This window comes from Scyliorhinus torazame, chromosome 10 (assembly GCF_047496885.1).
Source record: "Scyliorhinus torazame isolate Kashiwa2021f chromosome 10, sScyTor2.1, whole genome shotgun sequence".
Taxonomy (NCBI): Eukaryota; Metazoa; Chordata; class Chondrichthyes; order Carcharhiniformes; family Scyliorhinidae; genus Scyliorhinus; species Scyliorhinus torazame.
The window spans coordinates 39,813,312-39,829,852 of NC_092716.1; the positions used below are offsets into that span (position 1 = coordinate 39,813,312).

The 16,541-nt window shown below is 49.5% G+C and overlaps 1 protein-coding gene across 2 annotated transcripts in view; it reads left to right on the plus strand.

Annotated features, from left to right (window-relative positions):
• The window catches only part of nfat5b (nuclear factor of activated T cells 5b), a 373,902-nt gene that overhangs the window by 148,134 nt on the left and 209,227 nt on the right, over positions 1 to 16,541 (plus strand). For both annotated transcript variants that reach the window (XM_072517959.1, XM_072517958.1), the window contains one exon: positions 10,613 to 10,735. In XM_072517959.1, coding sequence (XP_072374060.1) covers positions 10,613 to 10,735 — 123 coding nt within the window. The remainder of the gene's footprint in view (positions 1 to 10,612; positions 10,736 to 16,541) is intronic.

Here is a 16,541-nt window from a genome sequence, read left to right on the forward strand (position 1 = left end):
CCCAGCCTCGCGCACGAGGTTGAGGTATTAACTCTCCACAGCAACTCGCACCATGATACCTCCTCCATCTCCATCCTCTGCTTCTAGAATCATAGATTTCCTGCAGTGCAGAAGGTAGCCATTCGGCCCATCAAGTCTGCACCAATCCTCCAAAGGAGCACCCTACCTAGGCCCACATTCCTGCATTTGTGAGGGCCACGAAGAATCCAGCACGAGTTTCAAAGATACAAGAAATAACATTTATTTACAATAACATATATATAAATAACACCAGCAACCTCACTTGCTGCTTACTCCTTCCTGCTAGTTCCAAACTGGCCAGTTTTATTTATACAGGGAGTCTGCTAATGATTTCTCCGCCCCCCCCCCCCCCCCTCACTGGGGAAGCTCATACTCGCACAGGATTGTGGGATTGTCATTAGTCACCAGCCAATGGTAAGCAAGCAGGTTATAACATCCCTCGCCCCCGAAGTCCAAGGAATCCACTGAAGACCCTGGTGAAGGAGGGCGTCGGACTCGTTTTGCCGCAGGCCGGACACTATTTGCACGAGGCGCTGGATCGGGCGGCGTGTAACGAGACTGAGACCGGCGCTTCCGTGATGAACGGCGTAATGGTTGTGCATCCACGGCCCGTGGGCCCGAGGATTCTCTCTCTGATGTGTCCTGTGTCTCCATCTCTGAGTCAGAGTCTGCTGCCTCTGTCATCTCGGCGTCTCTATCTCCGTGCGGTTCTGTAACGACCTGAGCAGGCTTTGAGTGCGGCACCAGAGGAAGATTGTGAGGACTACTTTCCCTTGTCTCTGGTCTCTGCGGCTGTAGAGATGATCTCCGGGGGCGGGGAATCTTTGGAATGGATAGCCTTCTGGACCGAAGGTGGTCTACATGTTTGCGCTGGAGACTACCCTGGGCTTGCACCTGGTAAGATATAGGGCCCGTTTGGCGAAAGATTACGCCAGGGACCCACTGGGCACCTCCAGCAAAATTTCGAACGAACACTGGGTCACCAGGTGCAAACTGCCGAATTGGCCAATGCCGAGAAAAACCCTGTCCCTGCCGCTCTTGTGTGCGGCGTACATTTGCGCCAATGTCCGGGAAAACCATACTAAGGTGGGTACGAAGTCTCCGGCCCACTAGGAGTTCTGCGGGAGCTACCCCAGTCACCGCATGGGGGGTGGTTCTATACGAAAAAGCGAGCCAGTCTCGTGTCCATTGACCCGGAAGACTGCTTTTTTAGGCCTCGTTTGAATGTCTGCACTGCGCGCTCCGCCAACCCATTTGAAGCCGGGTGGTAAGGGGCAGTGCGGATATGGCGTATGCCGTTCATCTTCATGAACCTCGCAAACTCCTAACTGGTGAATGGAGTGCCGTTATCCGTGACCAGCACCTCGGGGAGTTCATGTGTACTAAAAGACAAACGCATCTTCTCAATTGTTGCGCAGGACGTTGTGCCTAGCATCTTATGCACCTCTCGCCATTTAGACTGGGCGTCGATTAATAAAAGGAACATGGATCCTTGAAAAGGACCGGCGAAATCCGCATGCAAGCGCGCCCAAGGCCGCCCTGGCCATTCCCTGTGATGTAGGGGCGCGGCCGGCGGAAGCTTCTGATGCTCCTGACAAATGGAGCAGCTTTGGGCCACCTTCTCAATGTTGGCGTCGAGGCCTGGCCACCAAACAGAACTCCGGGCCAACATTTTCATTTTGGTCACGCCTGGATGCCCATTGTGCAAGTCTCTTAGTATTAGCTCCTGTCCTTTTTCCGGGACAATCACACGCGTCCCCCACAAGAGGATGTCGTCTTCCACGCTGAATTCTGACAGCTTCGAGGAAAATGTCCGCAACTCGCCTGGGAGCTGTCTATGCTGTCCGCCATACAGGACTATGTGCCGAACCTTTGACAGGATTGGCTCCGTCTGGGTCCACTCACGGGTCTGTGATGCCGTGACAGGCAAGGTGTCCATACAATTTAGGGTTGCAACCACCTCACCGGTCGTGGGGGACGACATGGGGCCGGTCGATAAAGGCAATCTACTCAGTGCGTCGGCATTCGCTATCTGCATTCCTGGTTTGTGCTCCAGAGAATACTCGTATGCAGCGAGCAACAAAGCCCAGCGCTAGATCTGTGCAGAAGCAATGGGCGGTATTGGCTTATCCTCTCTGAAAAGTCCCAGCAGAGGCTTCTGATCAGTGACGATAGTGAAGTGGCGGCCATACACATACAGGTGGAAACGTTTCACCGCAAAGACCACTGCCAGGCCCTCCTTCTCGATCTGCGCGTACTTTTTTTCCGCTGCAGTCAATGTGTGGGAGGCAAAAGCTATCGGCCGCTCTACCCCGTTCTCCATCTTGTGGGACAGGACGGCCCCAATACCATACGGGGATGCATCACGTGACGAGCAAAGGCTTTCCAGGATCATAGTGGATTAGTAACCCAGACGACGACAATTGTTGTTTTACCTGCTGGAAAGCGGTTTCTTGCGGCTGACCCCAAACCCAGGTATGATTTTTCTTTCGCAGAAGATGCAACGGGGCCAGCGTAGTTGCCAGATTGGGGAGGAACTTCCCGTAATAGTTTACGAGACCGAGAAAAGAACGAAGATGCGAAGTGTCTGTCGGGGCAGGGGCCTGTTGAATCGCGCGCACCTTCTCTGCGACGGGGTGCAAACCTTCGCTGTTTACCCGATAACCCAGGTAGACTACTTCCTTCGCCTGAAAGACACACTTTTGTGTGACGTAAACGGACTCCAGCCTCCGAAAAGCGTCTAAGGACAGCCTCCAGATTTTCCAAATGTTCCTGCTCCAACGTCCCTGTGATCAAAACGTCACCTAAGTAGACAGCTACACGTGGTAAACCTCCCAAAATGCCCTCCATAACGCGTTTAAAAATAGCGCAGGCAGAGGATACTCCAAAGGGCAAACGTGTATATTCATACAGGCCCCAGTGTGTATTAATCGTTACATATGGTCGGGAGGCAGTGTCCAGCTCCAACTGTAGGTAGGCGTGACTCATATCTAATTTTGTGAACCCAAGTCCACCTGCAAGCTTTGCGTAGAGATCCTCTATGCGAGGCAATGGATATCGGTCGAGTCGGGAAGCCGTTTTCACTGTAAGTTTATCGTCGCCGCACAAGCGAACTGTGGCATCTGGCTTCATTACAGGTACAATTGGTGCTGCCCAGTCAGCGAAACGGACGGGCTTGATGCCCAAAGTTTCCAAACGAGTGAGCTCCCCTTCTACCTTCTCGAGCAAGGCGTAAGGCACCGGGCGCGCCAGGAAATAGCGCTGCGTGGCTCCTGGTTCGACTTGGATACGGGCTACGGCCCCTTTTATTTTCCCCAAACTGGGCTGGGATACATCTGGGTATCGTCCTAGCACCTCAGTCAACCTTCCAGAAACTGTTTGGAGGATGTGCTGCCACTGCAAGCGCAAATGCGCAACCAGTCCCGACCCAACAGGCTGGGCCCATGGCCGCGCACCACGATAAGTGGAAAACGCCCCTCCTGGCGTCCATAAACAACAGGGGGCATCAGAGTTCCTGCAATGTCCAATGGTTCCCCCGTGTAGGTGGCCAACCTGGCCTGTGTGTCGGTTAATGTAAGGGTCTGTATACCCTGCTTGATGCGGTCGAATGTCCTCTGGGCGATCACTGAGACCGCTGCGCCAGTGTCCAACTCCATCTCGAGCGGGTGACCATTAACCTGTACTGTCACCTTAATGGGGGCCACACGGGGAGCTGCCACACACTGCAGCTGCAGGCAGTTGGCCTCCGTCTCCACGTCCTCAGGAGTAGTCACCGCAGGTTCATCCACATGGTAGGTACGGCCCCTGGGCTGGTCCCAGTTTCGGTCGGAACGACGGCACCTCTGGCGCCCGCAGGACCGGCGTCCGCGACGGGGTCGGCGCCTACAAGTCTGACACGGACATGGCTCCTCATCCATTGGTTCTGGAGAAGGCTCCCTTCGGGGAGGAATGTCCGACGGCCACTGGCGTTGATCCGGACGTCGTCTTGCCCAAGGTACAGCAGGAGTGCGGGGGGACATTTTCGGATGGAAGAGGTTGCGCCCCAAGGCATGCACTTCCATTCCCTGTATCTCCTGCACTCCTCGTTCTGCATTCTCTCGGGACAATACTATTTGAATGGCCTGTTTAAAAGTCAATGTTGGCTGAGCTAATAACTTTCTCTGGGTGGCCACATTGTTAATACCGCAAACCAAACAGTCGCGTAACATTTCTGACAAGGTCTCACCATAGTCACAGTACTCCGCAATCCTGCGTAACCTGGATAGAAAATCGGCAAGGGATTCTCCTGGGGTCCTCTCAGCGGTATTAAACTGGTAACGTTGGACTATCGTGGACGGGGCTGGGTTAAAATGCTGCCCCACTAAATTTGCAAGTTCCTCAAATGTTTTGGTGTGCGGCGCAGCTGGGTACGTAAGGCTCCTAAGCACCCCAAACGTATGCGAGCCGCAGGCGGTGAGCAATATGACCACCTGGCGCTCGTTTTTAGTGATATTGTTTGCCCGGAAATAGTAACGCATCCGTGGTGCATACTGGTTCCAGCTTTCCAGCGCAGCATCAAAAACATCCAAACGTCCGTACAGAGGCATGGTGTAATAGAAAACAACTTCCAACCTGTATCCGACAAAAATCCAGGGAGGTGGCTTCAGCAGTGTAGACAGCTATTCACTTTAACCCTCGTCACCAGTTTTGTGAGGGCCACAAAGAATCCAGCACGAGTTTCAAGGATACAAGAAATAACATTTATTTACAATAACATATATACACATAACAGCAGCAACCTCACTTGCTGCTTACTCCTTCCTGCTAGTTCCAAACTGGCCAGCTTTATTTATACAGGGAGTCTGCTAATGATTTCTCCGCCCCCCTCATTGGGGAAGCTCATACTCCCACAGGATTGTGGGATTGTCATTAGTCCCCAGCCAATGGTAAGCAGGGAGGTTATAACACCCGCCCTATCCCTGAAACCCCACCTAAGCTTTTGGAAACTATGGATCAATTTTAACATGGCCAATCCACCTAACCTGCACATCTTTGGACTGTGGGAGGAAACCAGAGCACCCAGAGGAATCCCACTCAGACACTGGGAGAAAGTGCAAACTCCACACGTACAGTGACCCGGGGCCGGGATTAAACCTGTGTCCTCGGAGCTGTGCGGCAGCAGTGATAACCACTATGCTGCCCCACCGTGCTTCCTCCACTTGACCTTAATCCATCCATGGACACCGTATCCTCCTCCATGATCCTACTGTAAATCGTCAAAATGACTCCAGCCCCATCACCGAAAGCACCTCCTCCAGCAACAACAAGGACGGTGCCACTGGAAAGTTCGGGAAGACCTTTCTCAAGGTGAAATTCCGCACCTGCATGGATCTGACGCCCCCCCCCCCTCACTTGCGCCCAAACGTCACCCCCAGTTCCTCCATGCTTGCGAACCACCCCTTCAAAAACAAATCCTTCATCTCCTTCGCCCCTCTCTCCTCCGATCCCCAGATCTTGCACATATCCTCCCTAGCTCGAACCCATGGTTTCCTCTTAGCAGCATCAACATCTAGCCTGCCTTCACGTGCTGCTGGAATTGCCTCCAAATCGTCAGCGTGGCGACCACCACAGGACACGCCGAATATTTCCCTGGGACAAACCATAGAGGTGCCATTTCCAGCTCCCGCAACCACTGACCCCTTGCAGGAACTTGCTTCCATTGCATCCATAAGGCTTCCATCTCCCTACTCCAGCCCTGCACCTTCTCCACATTCACCACCTCGTAATAGTATAGGAAGTTCGGAAGGGCCAAATCTCCTGACTGCCACCTCCTTTGGGGCACCACTTTTCTTATCCTAGCCACCTTCCCTGCCTATCCACCCCCTTAAAAAATGACTTCAGTAAAAAGACCGGCATACACTGAAGCAGAATCAAAAAACGTGGCAGAATGTTCATCTTCACTGCCTGCACCCGGCCTGCCAACTACAAGCGGAGACTATCTCACCACAACAAATCCTCCTTCAACCTCCAACCAAGATCATGAATTTGATCTTATGAGGCCATGCTCAATCCTGTGCCACTGCACTCCCAGATACCTAGAATGAGTTGTCGCCACCCAGAATGGCAACCCCCCACTCCCGCCCCTGTGCCTGGAGAAGACACCGCAAATTAATTGCTTTTCCTGAAATTCAATTTGTACCCCAAAATTACCCTGACTCTCCTTAGAAACCCCATATATCCCTCACCGAAGAGCTTGGATCCATGATTTACAATAGCAGATCGTCCTTGTACAGAGACACCAATGCTCCACACACCCGCACCACCATTATCCCCTTTCAGAAGTCCAAAACTCTCAATGTAATGGCCTAGGGTTATATCGTCAGCGCGAACAGAAGGGGGGACATGGGACATCCCTGCCTTGTTCCCCGAAATAGTAGAAAGTACACTGAATTCATATATTTTGTTCATTCGTACACATGCTGTCAGATCCTTGTCCAGCAATTTCACCATTGCCACAAACTTGAGCCCAATCCCAAATTTCTCCAACACCGCAAACAGGTAGCTCCATTCCACCCTGTAAAATTCCTTGTCCGCATTTAATGCCACCATCACCTCCAACTCCCTTTCTTCTGTCAGAGAAAGTACAACATTCAGCAGCCGCCACACATTCAACACCTGCCCTTAATGAACACCGTCTGGTCCTCCCCAACCACCTTTGGAAACACTCCTCCAACCTCCAAGGCAATATTTTGGCATTCGTGCTCAGTAGAGAAATGGGCTTGTACGTCCTCCACTCTACTGGATCCATCTCCTTTTTGAGTAATAGTGAGATGGATGCTGCCTCCTCATCTCCAGCAATACTCCCCTAACCATTGCATCCTCAAACATTTCTACAATTAGTGGTGCCAACTGACCCTTAAGTTCTTTTTATAAAATTCCACAGGGAACCCATCTCGCCTTACCCAACTGTATCTTCCATATCACTGAGATGAGGTATTTCTGACAATGCAACAGTTGCTTTGTATTGCCCTGATTGTCTTGAATTATGTGCTGCAGATTCTGGAGTTGGATTAGAACCCGTGAATTTTTGAATCTGACGTGTGAGTTCTACCCTGACCCAAGGGTTATATCAAACATTATATTAAACAATGCCTCGCTGCCTGATGAATAATACCCATTGCTATTATTTGTTTGGGGATAACTTTCTGGATACATTTTAAGAACTTAAGAATGGTCTGCAAGCAGAACATCGCCCTGTTGTGCTATGATGTGAAGTGCATATTGTAAGTTCATAAAGCAATTAATATATTCTTTGAACTGGGCTACAAACGATCCTTGCAGCTGGCAGGACTGTATTAATCTTTGCTGCAGCTCCCAATCTGCTTCGTTCAAAGTTACCCTATGGGAGGCTGAATCATGGTGTGTGATAGAAAATTAATGAAAAGGTTGACATTTGATTTTTATGCTGGGTACTGATAATATTAGTACATAACATAGCAAATACTGGGAGAACATTTTAATATCAGTAACATCCCTCAATGTGTTGACCACAAAGTTAACCAGATGTAAATACTTTTTGAAAAAACTATTGATTAGAAGATCTCTCCACCCATTCCCAACACATTTTACAGCAAAATGAAGAGGACTTTATGTTGTAATGAAGACAGCTGCAAGTTGAAGCAGTAATTTGTTGGGACATAATGAGTTACTGTAGAAGCAGAAATTGGAATGAGTTGACCAGTTGGCTCAAAACATTTTTGTGCATCTTCTATGCTTCTGCCAATCTTGCATTGACATTGCTTATTATTTGCTGCCTGGCCATTCTTTCTTTGCATGAATATGCTATGTTAACAAAACAAAAATAATTCTGTTAAGGTATGCTGAATTATACATTTTAAGACTGCAAAACACCGTTCGTTGTAACATTTTTAGTATAGAATAACTGTTTAGAACAAATAAATGAATTAATATATGAACATGCGTTAAGCAATCATGTGAACATATGTTAAGCAATCAATGAAAACATTACACGTACTGTATTCAGCTTAAAATATATTTATCATATTACGGCTGAAAAGATAAACCATGCAGAATCTTGACACTTTTTAAAACACTTAACAACCTAGGTAGTTAAGCTATAAGACATAGGAGCAGAATTAGGCCACTCGGCAGATCGACTCTGCTCCGCCATTCAGTCATGGCTGATATTTTCTCATCCCCATTCTCCTGCCTTCTCCCCATAACACCTGATCCCCTTATTAATCAAAAACCTATCTATCGTGGCTACGAACCGGCGGAGGTCGGAGTACTTTCGGCTGTACCGGGGGACGAGGCAGGGGTGCCCCTTATCCCCCTTGTTTGCACTGGCAATTGAGCCGTTGGCCATGGCACTGAGGGAGTCCAGGAAATGGAGGGGACTAGTCCGGGGGGGAAGAGGAACACCGGGTGTCGTTGTATGCCGACGACCTGTTGTTGTATGTGGCGGATCCAGTGGAGGGGATGGCGGAGGTCATGTGGATCCTTAGGGAGTTTGGGGACTTTTCGGGGTATAAACTCAACGTAGGGAAGAGTGATCTCTTTGTGGTGCATTCAGGGGGACCAGGGAAGGGGGATAGACGAGCTACCGCTGAAGAGGGTGGAAAGGAGCGTTCGGTACCTAGGGATCCAAGTAGCTAGGAGTTGGGAGGCCCTGCACAAGCTCAATTTGACGCAGTTGGTGGAGCAGATGGAGGAGAATTTTAAAAGATGGGATATGCTGCCACTCTCACTAGCGGTAGGGCGCAGTTGGTCAAAATGACGGTCTTCCTGAGGTTTCTCTTTGTGTTCCAGTGCCCTCCCATTATGATCCCCAAGGCCTTTTTCAAACGGGTATCATAGATGAATCATAGAATTTAAGCAGGAACATCATGATATTTGTGTAGGCGAAATAGACCCCGAGGGTGAAGAGGGTGTTTCTGGAGCGTAGCAGGACAGGGGGGGCTGGCGCTGCCGAATTTGTGTGGCTATTATTGGGCAGCCAATGTGGCGATGATCCGTAAGTGGGTAATGGAGGGAGAGGGGGCGGTGTGGAAGAGGCTAGAGATGGCGTCCTGTGTGGGCACGAGCCTGAGGGCGCTGGTGACTGTACCGCTGCCACTCTCGCCGACAAGGTACACCACGAGTCCGGTGGTGGCGATGTCGCTGAAGATCTGGGGGCAGTGGAGGCGACACAGGGGTGAGGTGGGATCCTCTGTTTGGTCCCCGATTCGGGAGAATCATCAGTTCGTCCCGGGAAGGATGGATGGGGGGGTTTCGGAGCTGGCATCGGGCAGGGATTAGAAGAATGGGGGACCTGTTCATCGATGGGACGTCTGCGAGCCTAGGGGCGCTGGAGGAGAAGTTTGGGCTGCCCCGGGAAACGCTTTCAGGTACATGCAAGTGAGGGCATTTGTGAGGCGGCAGGTGAGGGAATTCCTGCTGCTTCTGGCACGTGGGATTCAGGACCGGGTGATTTCGGGTGTATGGGTTGGAGAAAGCAAGGTTTCGGCGATTTACCAGGAGCTGAAGGAAGAGGAGGTGTCCTCGGTGGCGGAGTTAAAGGGCAAGTGGGAGGAGGAGCTTGGGGAGGAGATAAATGAGGGTCTGTAGGCTGATACCCTGAGTAGGGTTAATTCTTCCTCCTCTTGCGCCAGGCTCAGCCTAATACAGTTCAAAGTTACTCCGAGCGCATATGACAGGGGCGAGGTTGAGTAGGTCCTTTGGGGTGGAGGACAGATGTGGGAGGTGCTCGGGGAGCCCGGCAAATCACGTCCATATGTTCTTCGTGCCCGGCGCTGGATGTGTTTTGGAGGGGTTTTGCGAGGTCTATGTCCAAGGTGGTGCCCGGGTCAAGCCGAGCTGGGGATTGGCATTATTTGGTGTATCGGACGAGCTGGGAGTGCAGGAGGCAAAAGAGGCCGGTATTCTGGCCTTTGCGTCCCTGGTAGCCGCCGGCGGAGGATTCTGCTATTAGGGAAAGATGCAAAGCCCCCTAGTGTGGAAGCTTGGATCAATGACATGGCAGGGTTCATCAAGCTGAAGAGGATAAAGTTTGCCTTGCGAGGGTCTGTGCAAGGGTTCCTCAGGCGTTGGCAACCGTTCCTAGACTATCTCGCAGAGCGTTAGGAGGAGGTCAGTAGCAGCAGCAGCCCAAGGGCGGGGGGCGTCTTTTGGGGCGGCGTTTGGGTGAAGGTGGGGGGGGGGGGGTTCCCGATTTGTGTTTTTAAATGTTATGTGGGGGTTAGTGTATATGGGGGAAATCCAATGTATAATTTCTGATTGTTGTGTTCTTGTTTCCTTCTTTTTGTTGGGGGGGGGGGGGGGGGGGGGTGGTTTGTTGAAAAATTTGAATAAATATATATTTTTTTAAAACCTATCTGTCTCTGTCTTCACGACACTCCGTGATTTGACCTCTAACAGCCTTTACTTTGTCTGCTGATGAAAGATAGTTTGTCATAAAACTTTAAGCCCATTTGGGTTTCTTATTACATGGGTATCATGTGCATCCCCCCTACTGTAGTTGTTACATTATGAGTGAAGATTGGAGAAACATTAAGTTAAAATTTTCAACCAACTTGTTTTTTTTATTTTGTAGAATCTGTGTATGACCTACTGCCAAAAGAACTGCAGCTTCCAACAAGTGGGACAAGTATTGCATCAATGAGCCAGAAAAGTGGTGGTGAGGCAACATCTCCTTCTTCAGCTGCAGTTGCTCCTGGTATGCAGTTTCATTTAGTTTCCCTCTTTCCGTTTTTTAACTCCGATAGGATTGCTGGCAACTATAGTGTACTGTTGGCACAGTACAAGACAAAACTGAACTGCTCTAATTCTCAGAGAATAACACTATGTAATCAGTGAATGTTCTAATCAGCTACATAATCTGTTGTTTTACATAATATAACTGTTTTTAAACTTTATTTGCAATGCCGATTAATATTGCACCAGAAATAGCCGTAGCTATTTAATGGTGTAAGTGTTTATAATTATTTCTAGATATTATTGACATACCCGTGGGAAATATCTTTGCTTTGCATATTGACTGTTTTTGTTGTAATTCTAGTCCACCTTGCTATAAAAACCATCTTCAAGTGTGAAACTAAAAAAATTGACAATTTTCTAAACAAATTATTATATTTTCTGTATTTCTGCTGCTATATTCTTTTTTTCTGAATGTTTTTATTGAGATTTTATTAGTATACAAAATGAGGTTAAGCATGGACAAACCATTAGGAGAGGATAAAGAAAAATATTTGCACATCGGTCTGTTTCTATAATTTACATCAGTCTTACATTATCTACAGTAGAGGTTGCAATTTCCTGTTTTCCGTTCTCCAGCAGTTTTTCGATTCTGGTTCTCTCTCTCGCCTCTTCTCTCTCCCCTCTCTCCCCACCCCCTCTCGCCTCTCGCCTCTCTCCCCCCTCGCTCTCCTCTCTCTCTCTCTCTTCTCCCCTCCCCCCCCCCCCCCCCCCCCCCCCCCCCCCCCCCCGAGGTTTCTCTTGCCTTTGCTTATCTGCTCTTATACCCTTCTCCAGTTACGTTGGTGTGATGCTGTATCCCATGCATTTTGTTGGGCATGGTTGGGTTCCATGTCTCCCTGCTCCCCGCCGCTGTGTTGTGACTACCCTCTCCTATTCTTCGACTTCTTGGCTGTTGGCTACGAACAGGTCTTGGAAGAACCGATTGAATGGCTCCCACGTTTTGTGGAAGGCCTCTTCTGACCCTCAGATGGCAAATTTAATTTTCTCCATTTGGAGAAATTCCAATAGGTCAGACAGCCAGTCTGCAGCTTTGGGTGTCACAAGTAAGCTTTATTGTCACAAGTAGGCTCACATTACACTGCAATGAAGTTACTGTGTAAAGCCCCTAGTCGCCACATCCCAGCACCTGTTCAGGTACACAGAGGGAGAATTCACAACGTTCAAAATACCTAATAGTACGTCTTTCGGGACTTGTGGGAGGAACCCGGAGGAAACCCATGCAGACATGGGGAGAACATGCAGACTCCGCACAGACAGTGACCAAGCCAGGAATCGAACCTGGGACCCTGGTGCTGTGAAGCCATAATGCTAACCACTATGCTATTGTGCTGTCCATTTGTAGTACGAGAGGGCTCCGAACTCTTTCAAGAGCGGTATGATTCGTTCCATGCTGCTTCGCGGGTCTGAGATGTAGAGGAGCAGGTCATCCGCATAGAGCAAGACTCTGTGCTCTCTGTCTCCTCTCCGTATCCCCTTCCAATTCTTTGCCACCCTAAGCGTGATCGCCAGTAGTTTGATCACTAGGGCGAACAGCAGCAGGGACAATGAGAATCCCTGCCTCAATCTTCTGTGCAACTGGAAGTACTTAAGAGCTGGTGGTATTTGTCCATACACTCGCTGTGGAATCATTGTACAGGAGTTTCTCACAGGCGGTGAACCCCATTCCATGCCCGAAACAGTGCCTCTATGAGGTACTTCCATTTGACTGTTGAAGGCCTTTTCTGTATCCAGGGAGATAATCACCTCTGGTGTTCTCTCTCCAGATAGGACCATGATTACGTTCTGCAGGCATCTGATGTTCAATGTTGGCTATCTACCCTTGACAAAGCATCTGTGGTCTTCTGCTACCACCTCTGGTACCCTGTCTTCTAGCTTCTTGACTAGGAACTTGGCCAGTATTTTCGCGTCTGCATTTAGCAGCAAGATGGGTCTGTAGGAACCGTATTTTGTTGTGTCTTTGTCTTTTTTAGGTATCAGTAAGATTGAGCCTTGTGCTTGCATAGGCGGCAGGGTGCCCCTTGTCAGTGAATCTGTAAACATCTCCTGCAAGTGCGGGGCCAGTGTTGACGCAAATCTTTTATGGAAGTCTGCCAGGAAACCTTCTGTTCCTGGCGCCTTCACTGCCTGCATGAAGCTAATACTGGTCATGACTTCTCCCAATTCTGGCAGTGCTTCCAGGCCCTGTCTCCTATCCTCCCCCATGACTGGCATGTCTAATTCATCGAGGAATTGCTTCATCCTCAAGTCCCCTGCTGGGTGCCCGGAGGTATACAGTACCCGATAGAAGGTCTCTAATGCCTCGTTGACCTTTTCCGGCTCATCTACTAAGTTGCCTTTGCTGTCCCTAAGATGGGTTATTTCTGTCGTGGCTACCTGCTTTCTCAGCTGGTGAGCCAGAAGGCAGTTGGCTTTGTCTCCGTGTTCGTACAGGGTCCCCCGTGCCTGCTTTCCTTGTGGAGAGCGGGTCAAAGTCAATCTGTAGCTTTTTCCTCTCCGCCAGGAGCTCCAGGGTCATGGCCTCGGAGTATCAACGTCCACCTCCAGTATGGAGTCGACAAGGTGTTGCCTAGCTACCCTCTTCCCTATCTCACCATGTTTTAGAAGCGATAATTTTTCTCCTGATCACAGCCTTCAGCGTCTCCCAGAAGGTGGAGGGTGAGACCTCCCCATTCTGGTTCTTAGTAATATACTCGTCTATGGCCTGTGATATTTTCTCGCAGAAAGCCTTATTGGCCAGGAGAACCGTGCCCCACCTCCATGGGGGGCATTGGGCGCGGCCCGTCTCCAACCTCACAACCATATAATGTGGTCGGAGATTACGATTGCGGAATATTCCGCTCTTACTAGCCCTGGAAGCACCAATTTCCTCACTACAAAGAAGCTGATCCATGAATACACATTGTGTACTTGGGAGAAGATGGAAAACTCCTTCACCCCTGGGTGTGTAAACCGCCATTAGTCAAAGAACAAAGAACAGTACAGCACAGGAGCAGGCCCTTCGGCCCTCCAAACCTATGCTGATCATGATGCTCTAACTAAAAAATTACACCTTCTGCCCTTACACGATCGGTATTCCTATATTTCCTCCCTACTCATGTATCCATCGAGATGCCTCTTAAATGTTTCTAATGTGCCTGCTTCCAGCACATCCTCTGGTAGTGCGTTCCAGGCACCCACCACTATCTGCTTCCACTGCCCCCAATTGCTTCATGAATGCGCCGAGTTCTTGCGCCATGTTGGAGGTCTTTTCCGTTTTGGGATTCAATCTGTCCACCCGTGGATCCTGTACACAGTTAAATCTCTCCCCATGATCAGTTGGTGTGTGTCAAGTTGGGAATTTCCGCCATGGTCTTAACTCTGTGTCGTCCCAGAGCCTGTCCAGGACCGCTGACCATGATGCACCGTCCCCCTGGGTCTGTAACCATCTTCGTCGGCCTAAACATCATCCACTTATTTAACAGTATGGCTACCCCCTGGCCCTCCTCCCGTAACCGGAATGGTAGTTCTGTCCCACTCAGCCCTTCCTCATCAGCAGTCCATCCTTCTCTTATCGGGTGCGCCTCTTGGAGGAAGACTGTCGGCGTTCGAAGTTTTCAGGTGGGTGGAGACTATGGATCTTTTCACTGGGCTGTTAAATCCCTTGACGTTCCAGGTGACTATCCTGATGGCAGGTGGGGTGCAGATGGGGCCGAGTTTTTTGTCCCGCTCCTGCGGAATCAACCATACTTACCTGGTGGACGCTCCCTGCGCTCCGGGTTTCTCTTTGTCCAGGGGGCACCCAACATGGCCACCAACTGTGAGTACGCCATGTGGGTGAGCGCGGCCTTTGCCCCATTAAATTCTGTCCAACGTTTGGCCAGGTCCGCTCCCATGTCCTGATAAATCCGAATCCGGTGGCCTTCCCAGTTAGTTTTTGGTTTGTCTCGCTCAGCACAGGTTTCGTTCCCGGTCCTGGTACCGGTGCATTTTGGCGATTATCGCCCTCGGCTGTTCCCCAGCTTTGGACTTTGGGCAAAGCGACCGGTGTGCTCTGTCTGTTTCTGGTGGGTTGGGAAATCTATCCCTTCCCACCAGGTTGCCCAGCATTTCGGCCACATAGTCTGTGGGGTTCCTACCTTCGATCCCCTCCGGCATCTCGGGATCCATAGGTTTTGACACCACGACAGGTTCTCCTGGTCTTTGATTTTCTCTTTCAAGTTGCCCTGTGTCACGACCAGCCTTGCCACCTCTTTCTCCAGGGCGACAATCCTGTCACCCTGGTCTGTTGCAGCTTTTTCCAGCTCTTTGATCGTTTTCACCTGGGCTTCCAGTCATCTCTCCGCCTTATCTAGGGCCACCTGCAAGGCCGCCAGAGCTTCGGCAACCGCGGCTTGGATGTCCGATTTTGTCTCTTCCCGATGCTTTCTCAATTATCTTGAGAGAAACATCCTCCACCCATCCCCTGGTGTGGGGGGGCTTCTTGGGCAGTGGGCCGGTCCCCCTCGCTCTTGTGAGGCCCGTGTTTCGCCGGCACAGTCGTTTGTTTGTCCAGGCTCTGTCTGCTCCTGGTTTCCACACGTCCTCTTGAATGGCTGCTATTTGGTATTTTCCTCTTGTGTTGTTGGTAGTGGTGTGGGGCTGTTTTTTTTTGGTGTCGGCGGGCTTTTTCGGGCAAAGAGAGCATATGTTTCCGGTTCATGGGAGGAGATCCACCTGATGTGTGACTTGTCAGCACATCCCTGTCACCGGAAGTCCTGATGCTACATTCTAATCCGTATTTTCGATTTGTAAATTAGTATTTTGGTAAGTCTGAATTTTGAAATTATTCTGTGAACTAACCTAATTTATTTTCCTTTCAAATTGCAGTAGTTTTTGATCATCTAAAATTCAAAGCTAATATTAAGCAACATATATTCATTATTGTTAATTGAACTATTCATTTTTATAGGAATATGATTTTGCTGTTAAAGAGTAGGGATTTCTGACCATTTTATTGTTTCCACTGTCTTTCTCTCAACATTCTACTTTTCTCCTCCTCTTGACCGTTGACGCTTGACCTTTGCTAAATCGCCCTATTTCTTTTTTATTCTGCTTTATCTTCCAGTTTTTCGGTCTGTATCTTTCTGCAGCCTTGTTTCAGTGTGTTTTTGTCTTTATCTCTTATCCATCTCCTTTCTGTAAGTCCTCGACAGCAGCGTATTTCAAACATTTTTCCCCAGGATCCACTTTTACCAACCTTTGGGACCCACCCGGCCAACCTTTGCGACCCACAATTTCCGCTTACTTTTAATGCGACAGGTGAGCTAGTTTGGTCCTCATGGTCTCACTTGCTTTGTCATTCAATGTTACATTTCTGCTAAGGACTTCAGCTGATGATTTAAAGTTCTCGCTGCATCCTTTGAAAAAAATCAAGATGTTTGTCCTCAACTTGCCTTTGATGTTTTGAGGGTTTTAAACTCACATTTGCCAGTACTTTCCTGCATATAACACACAGGGGATTTGCATCTTGATTTGCACTGGCACAATAAATAAATCCAGACCTCAAGAAATCATCTTTATACTGCTTTGTTCCCGATTTCAGTTTTTCTTTGTTGGTCGTGCACCAGAGGCCCTGGAGCCCTGTACAGAGCTAACACTAGCACTGTTTGTCCTGCCTTGGACTCTCCTGACTCTCCTGATCAGCTCCCGCCAGCTGATTCAATTGTGAGTTCCTGGCCAGGAGGTACACTTCCTGTTTGTGTCTCTGGCCCTCTCTTCCTCATAACAAAACAATTGGTCTTCCTGTT